Genomic DNA, 17,616 nt, shown 5'->3' with positions numbered 1-17,616 from the left:
GCATTCCCATCAGTACCATGAGGCATGTATCTTGACTCGTCACTGAACCAAACAGTTTTCCATCACTGGTTAGACCATACTCTGTGTGCTTGACGACACAGTTGATGATGTTGTTGCATCACGACAATACCTCTGACAGGCTGTCTGGCTCGGACACCTGCCTCATGAGGGTTTTGTACTCTCTGGATTCGCAATCCTGGAAGTGAGGATACTGCTGGAAATGGCTGAGTCGTTTGAAACGGTGCTAGGCAGCCCTTGTAACATGTGATCTGTCTGTTTTGGTTGGTACAGATACCAAAGGAACATGTGGAATGGCCAGGTTTCAGCTGATTGCGATTCTCCTGCTCCCAAGTGTGCAACGACGTTGTTTGTTGGACTTCAGACAAACATTTATCCCAAGATTCTCATGCGGTGTTATTTGTATTGTTATGTATGGGTTATGAATATGGAACCAAATGACATCAAATTCATGTTTCACATAACGTTATCCCAAAATATTCCATATATATACACCAAATATCACACATGCATTTTTGAGGGGTTAATGATATCATTGATGATAAAAACACTAGTTTGAGGTCTTCTTAATGTAACCAAAATTATAAGTTATTTTGTCTTCGTGGGATATATATTTAAGTATGCAACTTGGTTTAGTTACTACAAGCGCCATGGGGTAAAAATATCTAGCCTACTTTAACTACAGCTCGTATGTGAAATCAGCTTACCTCTTGTTCGTTGATGTCCAGTACCCTTTCCAAAGACAATTCTTCGAAGTAGAGACGGTCACATTCATCAAAATCGGTGCTGACAGTTTCCGGATTATGGTTCACAACAACCTGTCAACAAAACATCACAAACATAATGAACTGATGAAAGTTAATGTGCTATGACACTTCCTATACCTGATTTATAAAATGCTTTCAGGTGACAATAGTATAGGCCTGCCTATTTCATGTGAAGGCTGCACCATACATCCGCTGCAAGAAAGAAAAACTGAAGCACACATAAATATAGAATACAAAGCGAGCTCATGGGTAATACCCATTTTATGAAACGAGTGAATAGTTGTGGTATCTGACTCGCTTTCGCTCGTCAGATACCACAACTATTCATGAGTTTCATAAAATTGGTTTTACACGAGAGCGAGTTTAGTATTTTATTTATTACTTGCCATTAGAACAGTTTTAGAATTATACTGTTGAGTGTGAATAGGCTGACACCTACACGAACAACGGCATAGTCCAACTGAGTTTAACAGAATAATACTACAAACACGTCAAAAGTTGAAACGTTTGAATTTAATACCATACAACGGTCCACCTTTAGAATTCACAAAATTATCGTAGGGCTAAGACTATCGCAACTCACATACTTTAACTTAGATTAACGACTGTCGTTGCGCTGCAATACGATCGCCTTGTGGAACGGGCCTTGCACCTCAAAGTTTACAATAACGTCACAATACCCGATGACGTAATTTGTGGAATTGTGTTTGTGGATCCATCGGTGAAACAATGCCATGTGACGTCAGCCTAGCAACAGGGCTGCTTGGGTCATCGAGTGTGCATAAGCTCCTCTCAGTGATCTATCAACTCCACACGCAATGTCGTTGAATAAGCCAAGGGATGTTGAGAGCTTTCAATATTTGTTCGTGAAACGCGATCCGAGAGTACATAAGCACGCGTTTTGGTATTACACAATGTATAACACAACTGTATGTTTATTAAACGTGTGATCTCTTCACGGGCAAGTAATAAATACACATATACACATTACAATGATGTGGTAAATTCAACAGAAGCCGTAAATGTTTCCGTCCTGTGCGACGCCATGACTGACGCTAAATCACGCACAACGATCGTTTCATAAAATTGGTTTTACACGGGAGCTCGTTTAGTATTCTATTTTTCCATAATTAGTGCAACGATAATCTTCCCATGAATATTCCCAAACGCGTGATCGAGCCAATGTATGCAACAATTAGACGAAAGTACCTCTAAAAATGCTACACAGTGTAAAATCTGAATTTTGCTTTGTTTACATTTCAGCAAGTACAGTTTTCCGAGCACAGTTTTCGTTTCCATACCTAATTTATTTCGCATGATTTCATCTAGATAATTTGCATTGGTGACAAAGACCCTTTTATCCATTGTTTCAAAAATGTATGAGGAATTCGGGGATGCATGTATAGCAGCTCAGTTTGAAATATACCTGATCGAATAGGCGTCTCATAACCGGCATTTTGTAAACACCATCCAATCCAATATGGCGGAACAAACACTTCGGCGTTCGTGTATGCGTATTTTCCAAAACATTCTAAACGATTCTCGGCTTATCAGCGACGTTTCAGAATTATCATCAGTGATTTGATACCCATGATCGCTAATATTCTTTTTTTCTATTTTAATTATTCGAGTAAATATCCGATATTCAGATTTCTAAACACACAATAAATATTTATATAACGCCGTGAATTGTGATTTTGCGAGGTTGGCAATGTATCTAATTTTCAGAAGTCACTTTCATTATTTTTGAATTGCCTAAAATGACAGTAAATGATAAACAGAAGGGGGAGTTAAAAACTGTGCACATGAAGTGTATTAGTCTGCGTGATGTATTTTGAATTTTATTCGATTTCGAAGTGAGGGTTGAAGAGGAGGGACATAGGTGTCGCTGTGGCATCCAGGGGGTTTACACTCTGAAAAAACGATAATGTTGACATAACAACAGATAATGTAACTGATAATAATACCAAACAAACTCGCAGACGAGGACGAGTTTGTTTATTTTTATTATTAATTACACGGTCCCGTTGTTCACTACGGAGTTAAAAATGTTATTATGTGTTCTTTGAACTTAACTGTTTTCTTTCCAAGATCCCGCAGTGTTCTGATGCAGGAAACGGCGCACCAATCGAATTCAACGCTGCTTCCGATGTGATACGGGCCGCATCCCAAAACCATGCAGCCATGATCCTTGAAGGATACATCATGTTCCTGGAACAGTATCGTCATCCTAAACACCAAGTTGCCATCAACAAGGTCTTTCATAGATCAGTTCACAGAGTTCTTAAATGAATATAAATATGTTCTTAGTTATTTATGAAATATCATGCAAACCAAACGATACATAGAATACAGTATTGATCTGATACAATCTAGGGACGGTTGGAATCCTAGTGGTTAAAGTGTTTGCTATCTCATGGATCATACAAAGTCCAATGCAACACATGGTTTTCACTGCATCATTTGTTTTACTTAATCTTATTCAAATCTTGTGTTGCGACTCAGCTACCTTTATATTAATTCGATGTGTCGATCTGATGTTCATCCCGATTAAGGAAGAAAGAAATTGTGGTAAATCTACGCGAATTAGTATATCGACTCATTTTGTTCTAAACCATCAGATATACAATGGAACAAAATACTCAGCCCACCATGCCATTATAGGTGCAATACAGGTAGTTGGTTTGGGCCGGATATTCAGCTGCCAGCGTGTCTATCTGAAAACGAAAAACATATTGCCAAGGCACATCTTAAAATACAATCAAGGATAACCACCGCAGTGGCTGTTTACGTGCCCCTACCCTGTTTGGAATCGTCTTCGCAGTTATGCTGAAGCATGTCTTTGAACCCTCAACCTTTAGAGCCTACCTACACGGATGGGAAGCTGCTCAATCTGGCTTACTTGAAGGAAAAAACTAAAGTCTGTAAAGCCCTCATGAGAGACATGATTTTCGCAGATGACCCGGCACTTGCAACCCACTCTTCAAAGACAAAGACAAGACTAGACAAACGCTTTGGACAAAGTTGTCGAGCATCCTACAGCGATCTCCATTTACAAATACGAGCTGGAGGTGGTGAATCAGTTCATTTATCTCGGCTCCACCATCACAGACAATCTGTCCTTGGATGGTGAGATCAACATGTGGATGAGCAGAGCATCCATCCACCAACCTCGCCAGACCGAGGAAAAGAGTGTGGGAGAACAGCAAGCTCACAACCCACACCAAGGTTGCTGTCAAGAGAACCTGCATCATAAGCACATGGCTGTACATCAGCAAGTCTTAGACCCTCTCATTTGGCAAGAAAGGAACTCAATGCCTTCCGCATGCCCAGTGTAGGGCGCATACTCGGAATTAGCTGGTGTGACCAAGTCACAAACACTGAAGTTCTTTCCCACGCCACAATATGAAGTCTCTTCGCCATGTATCTAACATAAGTGGCTTTGCTGGCCGTTGCATGAAGGACAACACCAAAGCTCGCCTCCAAGTTCAAGTGCATGTGCAAGCGGGGCATAGAGGTAATAATTGAGTCCCTATTTACGTCAAAAAGATAATTGATCCATACATTGTTCTGTTGCAAAGTCGTTCTTTGTTCGGTTATTTATTATTTTCCCTGGTAGTCAGAGATGCACAGGATCTTTTTCCTTTTAGTGTCAGCGGAAGTGAATTGGCTATTTGACTGTTATTGAACGATAACAGATCATTGATATACCTTAAAGTGCAACTCTCATAGGTATATACACAACTTTGCAGACATTGAAAGATCGTAACATTGTTAATGCAAATATCACATTCAAAAGTGGCGCGTACATAAGGTTTATTTGCATTTTTGTCCTGCCTATCAAAATACGAAAATACAGTAGAGGCGGAGGCTTTATATACAGAGGCTCCATATGTGGAAATTACCCCCAAAACCTCCTCTCGAAATTGCACGAGCTACCTCGAACATTAGACAATTAAACAACGATAAATTGTGCACTGTACTTTCCTTTGTATGAGTGGGATTAAAGGATTGAAATAAACTCCTCCCTCTTTCAAAAACGGAAATGTGACAAATGCCATTCACAAATAGTTCACTATTCACAATGTGCAAAACATACCATTACTTCAATTGCGTTTATTGTTAGCGTTTGAGGACGTTCATATATTTCGTTGTGAGACTTTTCTGTGTCTAAAATATTCGATGATCTGTGTAAAAAATGATGAAGCATCGACCATACTTTCTTCGTCCCTTTTTGTGTGTATCCTGATCACAACATTAAGATATGTCCAACTCTGACTGTGACACTAGTTTTCGAGTTATCATGGAATGTGAATATTTCTCGGTTTCTGGTCGGAAGAAGTACAAGTAACACATTCATGTACCTGTGACCGACAATAGTGGCCATTTCGGAAGAAGTACAAGTAACACATACATGTACCTGTGACCGACAATAGTGGTAATTTCGGAAGAAGTACAAGTAACACATACATGTACCTGTGACCGACAATAGTGGTAATTTCGGAAGAAGTACAAGTAACACATTTATGTACCTGTGAACGACAATAGTGGTCATTTCGGAAGAAGTACAAGTAACACATTCATGTACCTGTGCCCGACAAAAGTGACGAAAATAATCAAGATCATCCCTATCTTGGACGCAAGGATTACAAGTGATTGCAAAAAAAACACAGATTTGTTCGTTTGCTTTGTATATTTTCCCCAAATCACAATATCCGGTTGTAGAATTACATGCCTGAGTGTTTTATTATACCTTGACTGACTGCTGGCATACATTATGCAATAATCTACCGCCATTACATGTTGTGAGATGAATGACTGGCGATGAGAAGAATACCATTCTGGTTAATTATCATTAACTGGAAACACAGATCAATCGATGTTTATCTTTATAACGTCACGGATTCAGGATTTGGGTGTGGAACCAGCGCCCCTAAAATTGAAAAGGAAAATATTTTATGATGTTAAAGTTATAAAAATCACTTTAAATCATAACTTGACACGCACACACTAGACATTCTCGTATGTTCTGTGCCTGGCAGGTGGTAATATCCAATTAAATTGCAGTCTTAACCGGTCGTGCTTATTAAGCAACGCCTCCTCGTTACCGCTTTTAAGATTCGTTAAAGACCTCAAAATACGTACTCTTAGTTAATCGCAACAAGGCTAACTTTACGACACACTCTTTTCTCTGCCATCGTATTGTACATCATACTGGCTACAAAATGATGAAGAAAAAATTCATACTATTTTTCATGAGGCCAAATTCCCTTGTTTTGATTTTGCAAATCCGAGCAGAAATTCCGATTCATATGCATAAAAAAGAGATCAACAAGGAGGGGAGCACAATTGATGACCACCTCTGCCTAAATGCCTTACACCAAAATGTTGCATGGACGTTGTCGATGAGAAAGTCCCTCATTTCACATATTTTTGTCTCAGTAAACTTAAGATGACATTTGCTTATAATATAAATAAGTCCCCCCATAATTATATTAAATGGCAATAAAATTGAAACGATGTATTTGCGATTTTGTTGTGAATATAATTTTTTATAGACAATGAATTCAATTTCCGAGAGAAAATAATTGATAACATTTGTAGAAAAAATTTTAAATATCCAAGTGATAGATATTACACGCTCCGTAATCGGCTTTCAAAACAAACATATTTGGGGACGTGGCATAACGAAACCGTTGGAGCGGTGTGTGACAAATATGTTCATTGGCTGATATGTAGACTTGATTACAGCGTCTATCTACTTCGAGAATCTATCTTTGATGTAATGCTTCGCAGATGTACGGATATGCCAGGAAGCGGTCAGCCGCAACTCAAACATTAATCAAGAGATGTGTCTATTTCTGTGTTCTTACCTTGAGTTGAAACTGCTCCGGGCGTCAAACACCGGGAATCCAGTTTATCCCGAGAGCTGGACATTTTCCTCTGACATTTTATTATGGTTTGTTTTACGCAATTTTCGTTTTTCAAATATAACTTCAGTCATGCATTTGTGATTAAGTATGTCCTAAAGTATTAAACCTGCAAGGTTGCTATGTTGAGTTTATTTGCCCTTTAAGGATTATGATCCTGCTATCTTTGAGATCTTTGGTGCACATTTGATGGATGCAGCAATATATCTCCCTTTGTACGGATGTTTTAGTAAACTTTGGACCCAGTGCAAAAGAGGCATGGACAATGTCTTCAGGTTATAGAGCCAAGTCAAAACTTGATAGTATTGATGTATGTTTGTTTTTTTAGATTTCTTCCACAGTTAACATTCTGTCCTACAATGTTGCATTTCTTCATATGTCACTTATACACAGCTCTTTGATCACGTAATTAATGTAGAAATGTTGACATATAATGGTTATGTTATTTGAGGCCTTGTCAGTGGGGAACAACTACAAACTGTTTGTGTACTGCCGACAAACTTTGGATGGGTTTGTTTCCTCTTTTTCAGTTTGTGTCTTTTCTCTTTTTGTCCATTGTTCAGCACTAATCATTTGCAAATGTTTTCGTCAAGGTATCTTCTCTATGTATTGTAATAAGTGAAAGTGACACCACCGCCACCTACAACATCAACAAGAAAACAAAGAAAAAAAGAAGAATGAGGACATTGCTAAGGAGCTGCGCGTACCTGTTTCATCCACGGTTTTACTGACATAGACAGTCGCATGCTGCGGCACTCCGCCTCATGAATTCCCAACATGTAGCCAATCTGCTTGTCCGAAAATCCCATCTGTTTCAAACATAACATGAGCTCTGCATTGACATCTGCCCTGAAACAAGAACACGGATCGGTTGAATATCACCATCTGTGGTAGAATAACCTAAAACATTTCACTGAAAACATAACATGATACACACACTTCCTTGAGACATGTTAATATAAATCATCTGGAATTCATGATGTCAGCCTTTCAGACCTCAGATCCAAATGTCCCCAGCTAACCAATGATACATGTACTTCCAGTTTGCTTATGCCCCTTCTGGTTTGTAGACTATACACGCCCATGAAAACAAACATTATTAAGAACAGTATAACATACTTAAGTATGGTTGCATGTCTCAAATGAATGCATAACCTTGAACACACCCTCGGTATTTAGCATGTATTTGGATGTTCAATGTCTAACTAAGAGAGGCTGGGCCTGTTCTGTATGTTCAATGACTCACACAGAGAGGCTGGGTGTGTTTTTGTATGTTCAAAGTCTATTTAACACAGAGAGGCTTGGCGTGTGCCTGTATGTTCAATGCCACATATCTTGTCAATATTCGTCCGGGTGTCAGGTTCTATACATACTAATTCTAGAAATAATACAACTGTACATGGTAATGTTTTTCTCAGATTATATTGGCGACACTTACTTTTGAACATTCTCCAGTCTCCTCTCTACATCAATAATGCCCAGAAGTTTGTTGAGAAACCATCGGTCTATGTTGGTAAGGGAGTGTATTTTGTCCACTGTGTAGCCGACTTGAAGGGCCTGGTGCATAGATAATGTGGTGGCGTGTTAAACACCGAACCTGTCTTCCTCATCCCACAACAAACAATGTGTGATAATTGCACTACACAAATCACAATGTATGCCGCAGTTGCACTACACACTTTATATGGCTGTTGAACCTTATAATACATACATATTTCATTTTTACTACACAGTATGTATCCAAATGGATATTTAGATAACCATCAACATTAGACAAATCTCATTGAGTACATAAAATGGTAGTACTAGTATTTAAGTGCAACTTCTATTCAATATTATGCTAAATAGATATTCGAAAACTGTCAGTATATGAAAAGCTTCAGAGTTTATTTTTTTGTGAAAATGTATACACTTAACATTCATTTCGTCATATTTGTCACGGCGTCGTACAATTATAATGGAACACAAGCAAGCACGAACAGATGAACAGTTCTTTCAGCCCCAGACTGACAGGTGTAGGAAAGGGCATTCGTGTATCGTTCGTTGTTAACAAAAAGCTCAGTATTTTCATATGTTCAAAATTTCAAAAGTTTAAATGTCTACGATTGTTTTTAAATCTTAAAAGTTTACAAGCATGCTTTATAGAAGGTTCCTCGGGGGCTTTCTCTTTGTTATCGTTGTTCTTTTCTCCATCCAGAGTCTTACTCCCAAATGAATACTTGGAAGGCGCATGTCATCCCAAAGCATGAAGCATAGAACCAACCTGAAGATGATTTACCTTCGCTATTGTGTGAATCCTTGTGTTGTTAGGCATTTGCAAGTTTGAGTCAATATCAAAATCTGCAGGGTACTGTTTTCCCCCTGGCAAGCGCTCTGTAAACCCCATACAAGATGGGTGTGTCATTCGCAGCGCTTTCTGGAGACTTTCCTCAAATGTCCTTCCTATTGCCATGACCTGGAAACATAGACGTTTGGAGATGTTAATGATGTTTAAAATATTATATGTTTAGTTCATAAGTTCATTTTAGCAGCAGTGCTTGAGAACACAGACACCTGTTTTCACTGACGCACGTAATGTGACACCAAACTGATGCTTAAAATTACTTAATTCGCCCTGCTTAAAATGAAAAACATTTGTATATGAATGTCGATTATCAACGACTTAGATGAGAATGTACGCGTTTAAATATATTGCATGACAAGACATATCGCGCAATTGGGTGACTTTCCCAATCAATGGAATAGTGAAACCCCTGTCCGCTTCACCCAACAATGTAAGTGACTACAGAATTGGAAAACATCCCCTCGGAGGCGCTAACGTATATCACAATAGTTTGTTAGATGATGACAGTTGATGTATGTCGTAGAAACATGTCGGGACTGAAATAAAGTACAGCTTTAACAGGAATATCATCATTACTTCTCCAACACTTTTCATAGCACTTCCAATCTCCTTTGACACATGCTGGAACCTTTCCATCTCCCAGCGAGGAATCTTCGTTACTATGTAATCAAGGCTTGGCTCGAAGCAAGCGGTGGTCATTTGGGTCGTGGTGTTTTGAAGGCTTGGGAGGTCAATGCCAAGAGCAAGTTTCGTTGCTATAAATGCCAGAGGATACCTGCCACAGGCCAGATCATATTAAGAACACATTGTGGATAAAGAAGAAGATATACTGTCACGACACTCGATATGAATTCAATAGTTTGAAATGTAAAAAACGGCAGCTTTCTAAGAAAAGTCGCTGTCAGCATAGGTATTCAAACATTTTCGGTATAAATACCGAGGACAAACAACTAACAAACAATCCACAGTGTTTCTATATTTGCAAGAATATGTGTACTATGTTGTAGAAGAGTATTGCAATGTATAACAGTTAAGTGTATTTTTTTTCAAAAAGTTTCAACTCTGGGCTATATGTTCCTTCTGAAAATTGTCCTAATGTCATGCAATCTTTCCTATCGTTTCATACACACAAAAACATCAAAATTTTGAAAAATATATATCATAAGGAGAGACATACGTGACAAAATTCAGCTACATTCGGCAATTTCAGAGGAGAAGATGTTTACAGATCCAATTTTAGAGATTTTAAGAGCATTAAATTACATTTTGAACAGAAATGATTAAGCAGTTGCTGTCAATAGGCTTTTTTTCAATACAGCTGTTGTGGCAGCCAAATCTAAAATATGATTTGAACCTCTTGAACAAATCCAGGTGACATCATTCTTTGGAACTAGCATGGAAAATTTCAGTTTAATATGTCCAGTGGATTCCGGGGAGATGTTTACAGAGCTGTATGCGCATTTTGAGAGAATTTAGGACCAAGGCTAAAGTGTTTATTTTAAATCAAGGTCTTATTTGAATATACATGTATCACGAAAAGTGGATCACACGTATTAAGGCTCACTAATAACTACACATATACACATTTCATTACGTTTTTAGAAATAATGACAGAGTAATGGCATAAATCTCGAACATACTTTTTTCACTGTGTTTTTTACAATAACTCTATATTAAGTTTACATATATACTAACTAGGAAAGTAACTGTGTTTCATATAAATAAAAATACAAAAAAACAGTAAAGATACATTTATTCTGAAATTAAAATATGCATCTTTCAACACATATTCATGAAGACATATTCTCGACCGTACACGGGATTAATGACCCATTTTAGTCATTAGCGTGTTAGCCATGTTTGTTGACGGAATACATAGGGATTATTTCTACCTTGACTATTTCAATATTTTCAGTTCTTCTAAGTATACAACTTTTGTTAACAAATGTGCTGACATTACATAATTAAATAACAAGTTTGTGTAATTATATAACTGCATAACAAGTGTGCTTACATTACATAACACATGTGCTTATACCACATAATTACATAACAAGTGTGTTTACATTACATAATTACATAACTAGTGTGTTAACATGACATAAATAAAGAACAAGTGTGCTTACATTACATAAAAAGAGTTTGACACTAACGTGGCTATATCCCCCGCCCCTGTTGCAGAATTTATACATAATTAAATCTAAGCAAACCCTAACCTTTTTTAACCGAGGTGGAACTTGTCATGGAAATTGTAAAAAAAGAAGAGTTTGGAACCTAAGTCCATCTTGTTGCCATGGAAACGTAAAAAATGAAAATGTCTAAAATTTCTAAATAGCAAAAGGCACCAGTTCAGCATGTACCTGACAAACCTGCAGAGTTTGATGAAAAAATATTGAACGGTGTATAAGTTATGCTCCGGAAACGAACCCTACCCTCACAGAACCTAAGTCCATCTTCTTGCCATGGAAACGTAAAAAATAAAAGTTTCTTAAATTTCTAAATAGCAAAAGGCACCAGTTCAGCATGTACTTGACAGACCTGCAAAGTTTCATGAAAAAATATTGAACGGTTTCTGAGTTATGCTCCGGAAACGAAACGTAACGGACGGACGGACGGACGGAGCCCGTTTCCATAATCCCCGCCAACTTTGTTTGTCGGGGGATAATTATTGGACAAGTGTGCTTACATTTGGCAGAAATCCTACGATGTGAGGTACTGGACAGCGGACATACGTCGGTTTAAGTTCAGTCTAAGAGTCTAAGAAGTCTGTCCAGTTGAACTGTTTGAACTTACCCTGTTGCTTTAGATGCGAGAGCCGAACTTCTTGATAACCTTGCATTGATCTCGATGATACAATATTCCATAGACTGGGGATGGAGGGCATACTGGATGTTGCACTCTCCAACGATGCCAAAGTGACGAACAACCTTATGAATGATGGATATTTATTGGAAGGAGAGTCAGGAAGTGCTACCTTACTGTTAGTTTCACGATCATTGACAAATAGTTATTTAGAATTAGTTCTGCCTGAAGTGGTATCGAAGAAATAGAAAGAAATGATACTACCTTAATTGCTGTCTCGCGCAGCATATGGTATTCTTCATTTGACAAAGTCTGACTTGGGGCAACAACAATGGAGTCTCCTATAATGAATTTTTAAGTAAAGTTATAAGTTAGTGTGCATTTAACTACAAAATCACTCAAATATATAACTCCTGTGCATTTGTAAAACTTTATTCTGCCATTTCAAGGGGTTTTCGACAGCAAGACAAATTACATAACCGTTCCACGCGGACACATTGTGGTATATTTGGTTTCCTTAGCTTTGGCCGCCTGTCAGACAATTTATAATTAGAAGAGGTTTGAACCAACCTTCATACATTGAGTTGTTAACACTAATCTAAAGGTTTCAAAACTTTGTTAGTGGACATACAGGAGACATGACAAGAGTAAGGTGCACCTACCTGTATGTATGCCAAGTGGATCAAGGTTTTCCATGTTGCAGACAGTGATACAGTTGTCGAAGGCGTCTCTCACAACCTCGTACTCTACTTCCTTCCATCCAACTAGTGACTTTTCTATCAAAATTTGGCTGGTAACAGCAAGAGCCTATGACGAATCCATACAATGGGTATATTCATGTCCCGTCTCATTGCTTTACGAGAGGCAAAATTTTATTACGTAAGTACATTTGGAGTATCTCAATCTTGATATTCAGTAGAGGAGCCCCCAGTAGACTAAGATGTACATTTACACAGATATTAGAGGTTATAGGAGAAATAACTCATTTTGTTCAAATTCTAGCAAAACTACTGGCGGCCATGTTGTACAAAGAACATGAATAACCTTGATTTTTCCCCAAAAAAACTACATCAATAGTTACAGTCGAGTAGGAAGATATTGGATTTTCGACGAAGATTTATATTCGGCATAACTTTGGAACTAGTCATGGTACATAAACACATAAGACAATATAAAGCAAATTCATATGATTATCATGAAATCTGGAAGGAACAGTAATATCTTTTTACACTGACAGCTACTCGCAAGAAACGCGGCTCAAATATTGCTGAAAGGGCCGTTAAACCATGTTCACTGCAACAGGAGGTTGTCCTCGAAATGACATACGCCTGCCGGGTCTGTTCACTGTACCACGAGGTCGTCTTCATATACCGGCGCCAAGTCTATTCACTGCTACACGAAATCGTCCTCGTAAATGATATACAGCGAGACAGACAGAAAGACACACTCACATGATGTTTTAATAAAGTCTCAAAGGAATCTGTTTCGGCAGATAACCGGGGCTGATTATTCTCTGGCATAGACGTCTAATACTTCATCTTCGACAATGTCGTGACAGCACAAACCTCATCTGTTTTCCATGGGTAGATTCTATTATATCCCTGATGTCGATGGAACAATACCACATCTAATTAGCACTGTGCTCGCCTGTGAGTCTCCTGGTTTTGAATTTTCGGAATATCCGTAGTTTGTTTCTTCCTGTCCACGTATTGCACTTTCTCTTTACAACTTGGATTTCCATTCCGACTTAAACTTTATTTTCTGCTTGGAAGGAGAGATGCTGCTTGCTGCAACAGACCTCGTTGTGTACTCCTATTCCAGTTATTCTTCTTTCTGTTGATTCTGTATTGGTTCATTTTGACAAGTTAGTCCCATTGTCTGGTCACAATAGGTGGAATCCAAGCAAACTCTCTATCTACAGCTGCGTCTGGTGTGTACTTTCCAATATCCAGGAAGAAACGAATCACTCTACAGTGTACTGTATTGACTGATGTCCCCCAGATGGCAGCGCCTTTTCCAATATAGGCCAGACCATGCAGGTACCTAGTCTAGTCACTGCCACACTCGATTATCCTCTAAATGACATACCAAGGCTTAGCCTATTCGCAGAGTTACGGGACTATCCTGTAATGACATACAGTGCCTAGTCTATTCACTGCCACACTCGATTATCCTCTAAATGACATACCAAGGCTTAGCCTATTCGCAGAGTTACGGGACTATCCTGTAATGACATACAGTGCCTAGTCTATTCACTGCCACACTCGATTATCCTCTAAATGACATACCAAGGCTTAGCCTATTCACAGAGTTACGGGACTATCCTGTAATGACATACAGTGCCTAGTCTAGTCACTGCTACGCGAGATTATCCTCTAAATGACATACCAAGGCTTAGCCTATTCACAGAGTTACGGGACTATCCTGTAATGACATACAGTGCCTAGTCTATTCACTGCTACGCGAGATTATCCTCTAAATGACATACAGACGTACAGTTAGATAAAGTGAAAGTCATAACCACCGAACGGCGTTAGATACACCAAATGATTAAAGCACAACTAAACATGATCATGCGTTTTCTGCATTATCACACCCTTTCCCACGACCAGGATCTATGACATGTACACGGGAAAACTTTCATAAAATGAAGAAAACAACAGTAAAGGAAGTTGATATAATAAAGGAACATTAGAACTCTATCGATGTTGTACTGTTTTAGCTGATTTTTCAAGGTTTTTTTCTGTTTTAATGTTACTAGTTTGTTTAAACAATCTCTTAATCATTGAAATAACTATTTTAATGGCTTTCTCGGGCCCTAAATAATACACAAAAATAGTCCCATACGTTTATGTGCCATGATTAAATGTTATGAAGCTGAGAAACCATACGTCACCTCTGTTGGACCTCGTTCTCTTTGCACAAGCAGTATGATCGTTTCTTTGTCAGTGTCACTTATTGAAAATCATAGTTTGTTATTTTTACATATATAAATTTAATACTGTTCATTCCAGACTTCAACGGAGTCATATAAATTTTCTTTGTATGTAGATAGATATTACAAGTCTTTTTCAAGTTTTTCGTGTTTTAATGAAACAAACTTGTTTAAAAAATATTTAAATCTCTAAGATTCATCTCACGCAGTAAGTAGTTTCATGGCGCACAAAAGTAGTTTCATGTCACACAGTAGGTAGTCCCATGTCACACAAAAGTAGTTTCATGTCACACAATAAGTAGTTTCATGGCTTAAAAGAATTAGTTGGAACGCAGTAAGTAGTTTCATAGCACACAAAAGTAGTTTCATGTCACACAGTAAGTAGTTTCAAGTCACACAGTAAGTAGTTTCATGTCACACAGTAAGTAGCTTCATGTCACACAAAAGAAGCTTCATGTCACACAGTAAGTTGTTTCATGGCTTAAAGAAGTTGTTTCATGTCACACAGAAGTACTTTCAGGTCACACAGAAGTACTTTCAGGTCATACAGTAAGTAGTTTCATGTCACACAAAGGTAGTTTCATGTCACACAAAAGTAGTTTCATGTCTCAAAGAAGTAGTTTTATGGCACACAGTAAGTAATTTCACATCACACAAAAGTAGTTTCATGTCACACAGTAAGTAGTTTCATGTCACATGTTAGGAGAAGGTCAAAGGCATAGGTCACTAGATGTTCTCTTGACATTTCCTGTTTTAAGATATAACTTAGTTTATAAACACATGCAATCTCTGGTTCTCGCCAAGATGTACTTCATTTCACTGATGAGGTATATCTGTGCACCTTATTTATCCATGATGGACATACTCACAGCAGAGGTAATCTTCTTAAGACTGGCTTCATCACGTGCTACTCCCGACCCCAATCCACCAAGTGCATAAGCGGCCCTCACCATCACCGGGTAGCCGATATGGTCAGCTGCCGCCAATGCTGCGTTCAGGCTGTTAACGGCGCGGCTAGGTGCCAATTTTTCATTGATCTGTTTCAGGTTGGAAGCAAATATCTCCCGGTCTTCAGTCGCTTTAATACTGTCTATCTGGGTACCGAGAACTTTAACTCCATATTCATCAAGGATCCCTTGGCGATGAAGTTCAACTCCTGATAAAAGAAAAATAAACTACTATTAAAACTTCCATTGGCCTGGGAATTATACTCGTGTGTCATTTGTAACCATCGCCCGCAGATTTACTTAAGTAAATGCGTGCTGGTGTGCAAAATGTAGAAAAGGAAACTAAATTCACGCGCAGTAGGTGAGTGAGATAACGGCGTTTTAAACAGTATTTATTATAACAGTTGTATCATGGCAAGCCGGTTTAATGTGGGAGGACAGCCAGATATCACATAAATAGGTTACACAATTAAACAAAGACCATATGCGTGTTAACGGTCCTGTTCCTGTGTTGGTGTTGTAACGTAGCCTACCGCAGTTGAGGGCGGTCTGGCCACCCATGGACAGAAGGATGCCATCCGGCCTCTCTCTCCTGATCACCTCGCTCACAAAGTCAGGAGTAATTGGCAAGAAGTACACAGAGTCGGCTTGCTTCTCTCCTTCTGCGTTAGTCTGTACAGAGGCTATGTTGGGGTTCATCAAGATGGTGTTCACGTCTTCCTCCTGGAGTTTATATCATAATGCATGTCTTGTTGTCAATAGTAATACATAACCAGAATATGCAAAGGAATTAGTCAAAACTGTGACATAGAAAATGTGTGCATGTTGTTGTTTTCTTGTCAGTGAAACAACAACAGTTGAGGTGATCATTGCGAAAGGATCACAAACTTTGGTCTTGAACTGGATGCAAACATACAGCCACAAAGTTTCTACATAACGAGTCGTCTCGCTACATGTACATTTACACTGAGTAGGACCATGTCACATGGTCGTGTTGTTGTACAATACAAAACGCCTTTTTCGTGAATTGTAGATGTAAGGCCCAACAGACATAGAGGTGCTGCCGCATTGTCACCCTTTGGTGGAAACCAAATTTGTTAAAATGTTGCCGTATTCTCACAGTCGCGCTTTGTGCAGTTATTACAGCATATCTGAACCCAGAACAGAGGTCAAGTTTAAAATTTTGTGTTAGAGTTTCATCACGAAAGAAAACTTCCAGGGACTGTTTATTGTGTAACAAGCATGCCTTTGATTATGATAATCACATCATATTACATTGTGAAGCTCTACTGCAGGAAAGAAATGGACAACTTTTAGTGATCTGCTTGATGTTGAAACCTATGTCCAGTTGGAATTACAAGATGAAGAAGATATGTTGTCATTTTTCTTTGGTGCTGATACTCACTTCTCACAATGTATTGATATAGTTACATGGGAATCTGTTATACTGATATTTTCTGCTTATGTACTTACACTAAAGCCTTACCTTGATTATGTCATCTGATCATTTTAATATGTAACGGGAACGTGAGATGAAAAGCAGTTTCAGGGAATCAAGGGATGTCTTCACGTGCACAAACATGTGCTCACCTTCAAAGCTTTAATTGCTTGTGTACCGCTGTAGTCAAATTCCCCTGCCTGTCCAATTGACAACCCACCACTGCCTAGCACAAGAACTTTGGACATCTGCAGACGTAATGCATTTCGGTAAAGGTGTTATATTGCAAGTATTATAAATGTACGTCTCAAGCTTTCTGAAAGTGAACAGGTTTGATCACAATCGCGATGTAGGTGTATTGGTTTCTATGTGGCCTTGTAATCTCCAAAAGACACCACCAACAGTTTACTACCCCATAATCAGATTGGAAAAGAT

At 38.6% G+C, this 17,616-nt stretch overlaps 1 protein-coding gene across 6 annotated transcripts in view; it reads right to left on the bottom strand.

Annotated features, from left to right (window-relative positions):
* Positions 1–17,616, bottom strand: part of LOC124119867 (carbamoyl-phosphate synthase [ammonia], mitochondrial-like) — a 95,622-nt gene that overhangs the window by 34,636 nt on the left and 43,370 nt on the right. For all 6 annotated transcript variants that reach the window (XR_006858717.2, XR_006858718.2, XM_046482530.2 and 3 more), the window contains 13 exons: positions 17,334–17,429; positions 16,277–16,466; positions 15,666–15,952; positions 12,524–12,668; positions 12,126–12,202; positions 11,853–11,986; positions 9,636–9,834; positions 8,994–9,170; positions 8,154–8,272; positions 7,423–7,564; positions 3,437–3,502; positions 2,862–2,996; positions 726–836 (listed from right to left, as the gene is read on the bottom strand). Coding sequence is in view for 4 of the 6 variants with exons in the window: in XM_046482530.2 (XP_046338486.2) it covers positions 726–836; positions 2,862–2,996; positions 3,437–3,502; positions 7,423–7,564; positions 8,154–8,272; positions 8,994–9,170; positions 9,636–9,834; positions 11,853–11,986; positions 12,126–12,202; positions 12,524–12,668; positions 15,666–15,952; positions 16,277–16,466; positions 17,334–17,429 (1,878 nt within the window). In the remaining 2 variants the exon portion in view is untranslated. The remainder of the gene's footprint in view (positions 1–725; positions 837–2,861; positions 2,997–3,436; positions 3,503–7,422; positions 7,565–8,153; positions 8,273–8,993; positions 9,171–9,635; positions 9,835–11,852; positions 11,987–12,125; positions 12,203–12,523; positions 12,669–15,665; positions 15,953–16,276; positions 16,467–17,333; positions 17,430–17,616) is intronic.

Source organism: Haliotis rufescens, unplaced genomic scaffold (assembly GCF_023055435.1).
Source record: "Haliotis rufescens isolate VD_foot unplaced genomic scaffold, xgHalRufe1.0.p SCAF_4, whole genome shotgun sequence".
Classification (NCBI taxonomy): domain Eukaryota; kingdom Metazoa; phylum Mollusca; class Gastropoda; order Lepetellida; family Haliotidae; genus Haliotis; species Haliotis rufescens.
The sequence above is the reverse complement of the archived record's forward strand: the minus strand, read 5'-3'. Positions and strand labels throughout refer to the sequence as shown.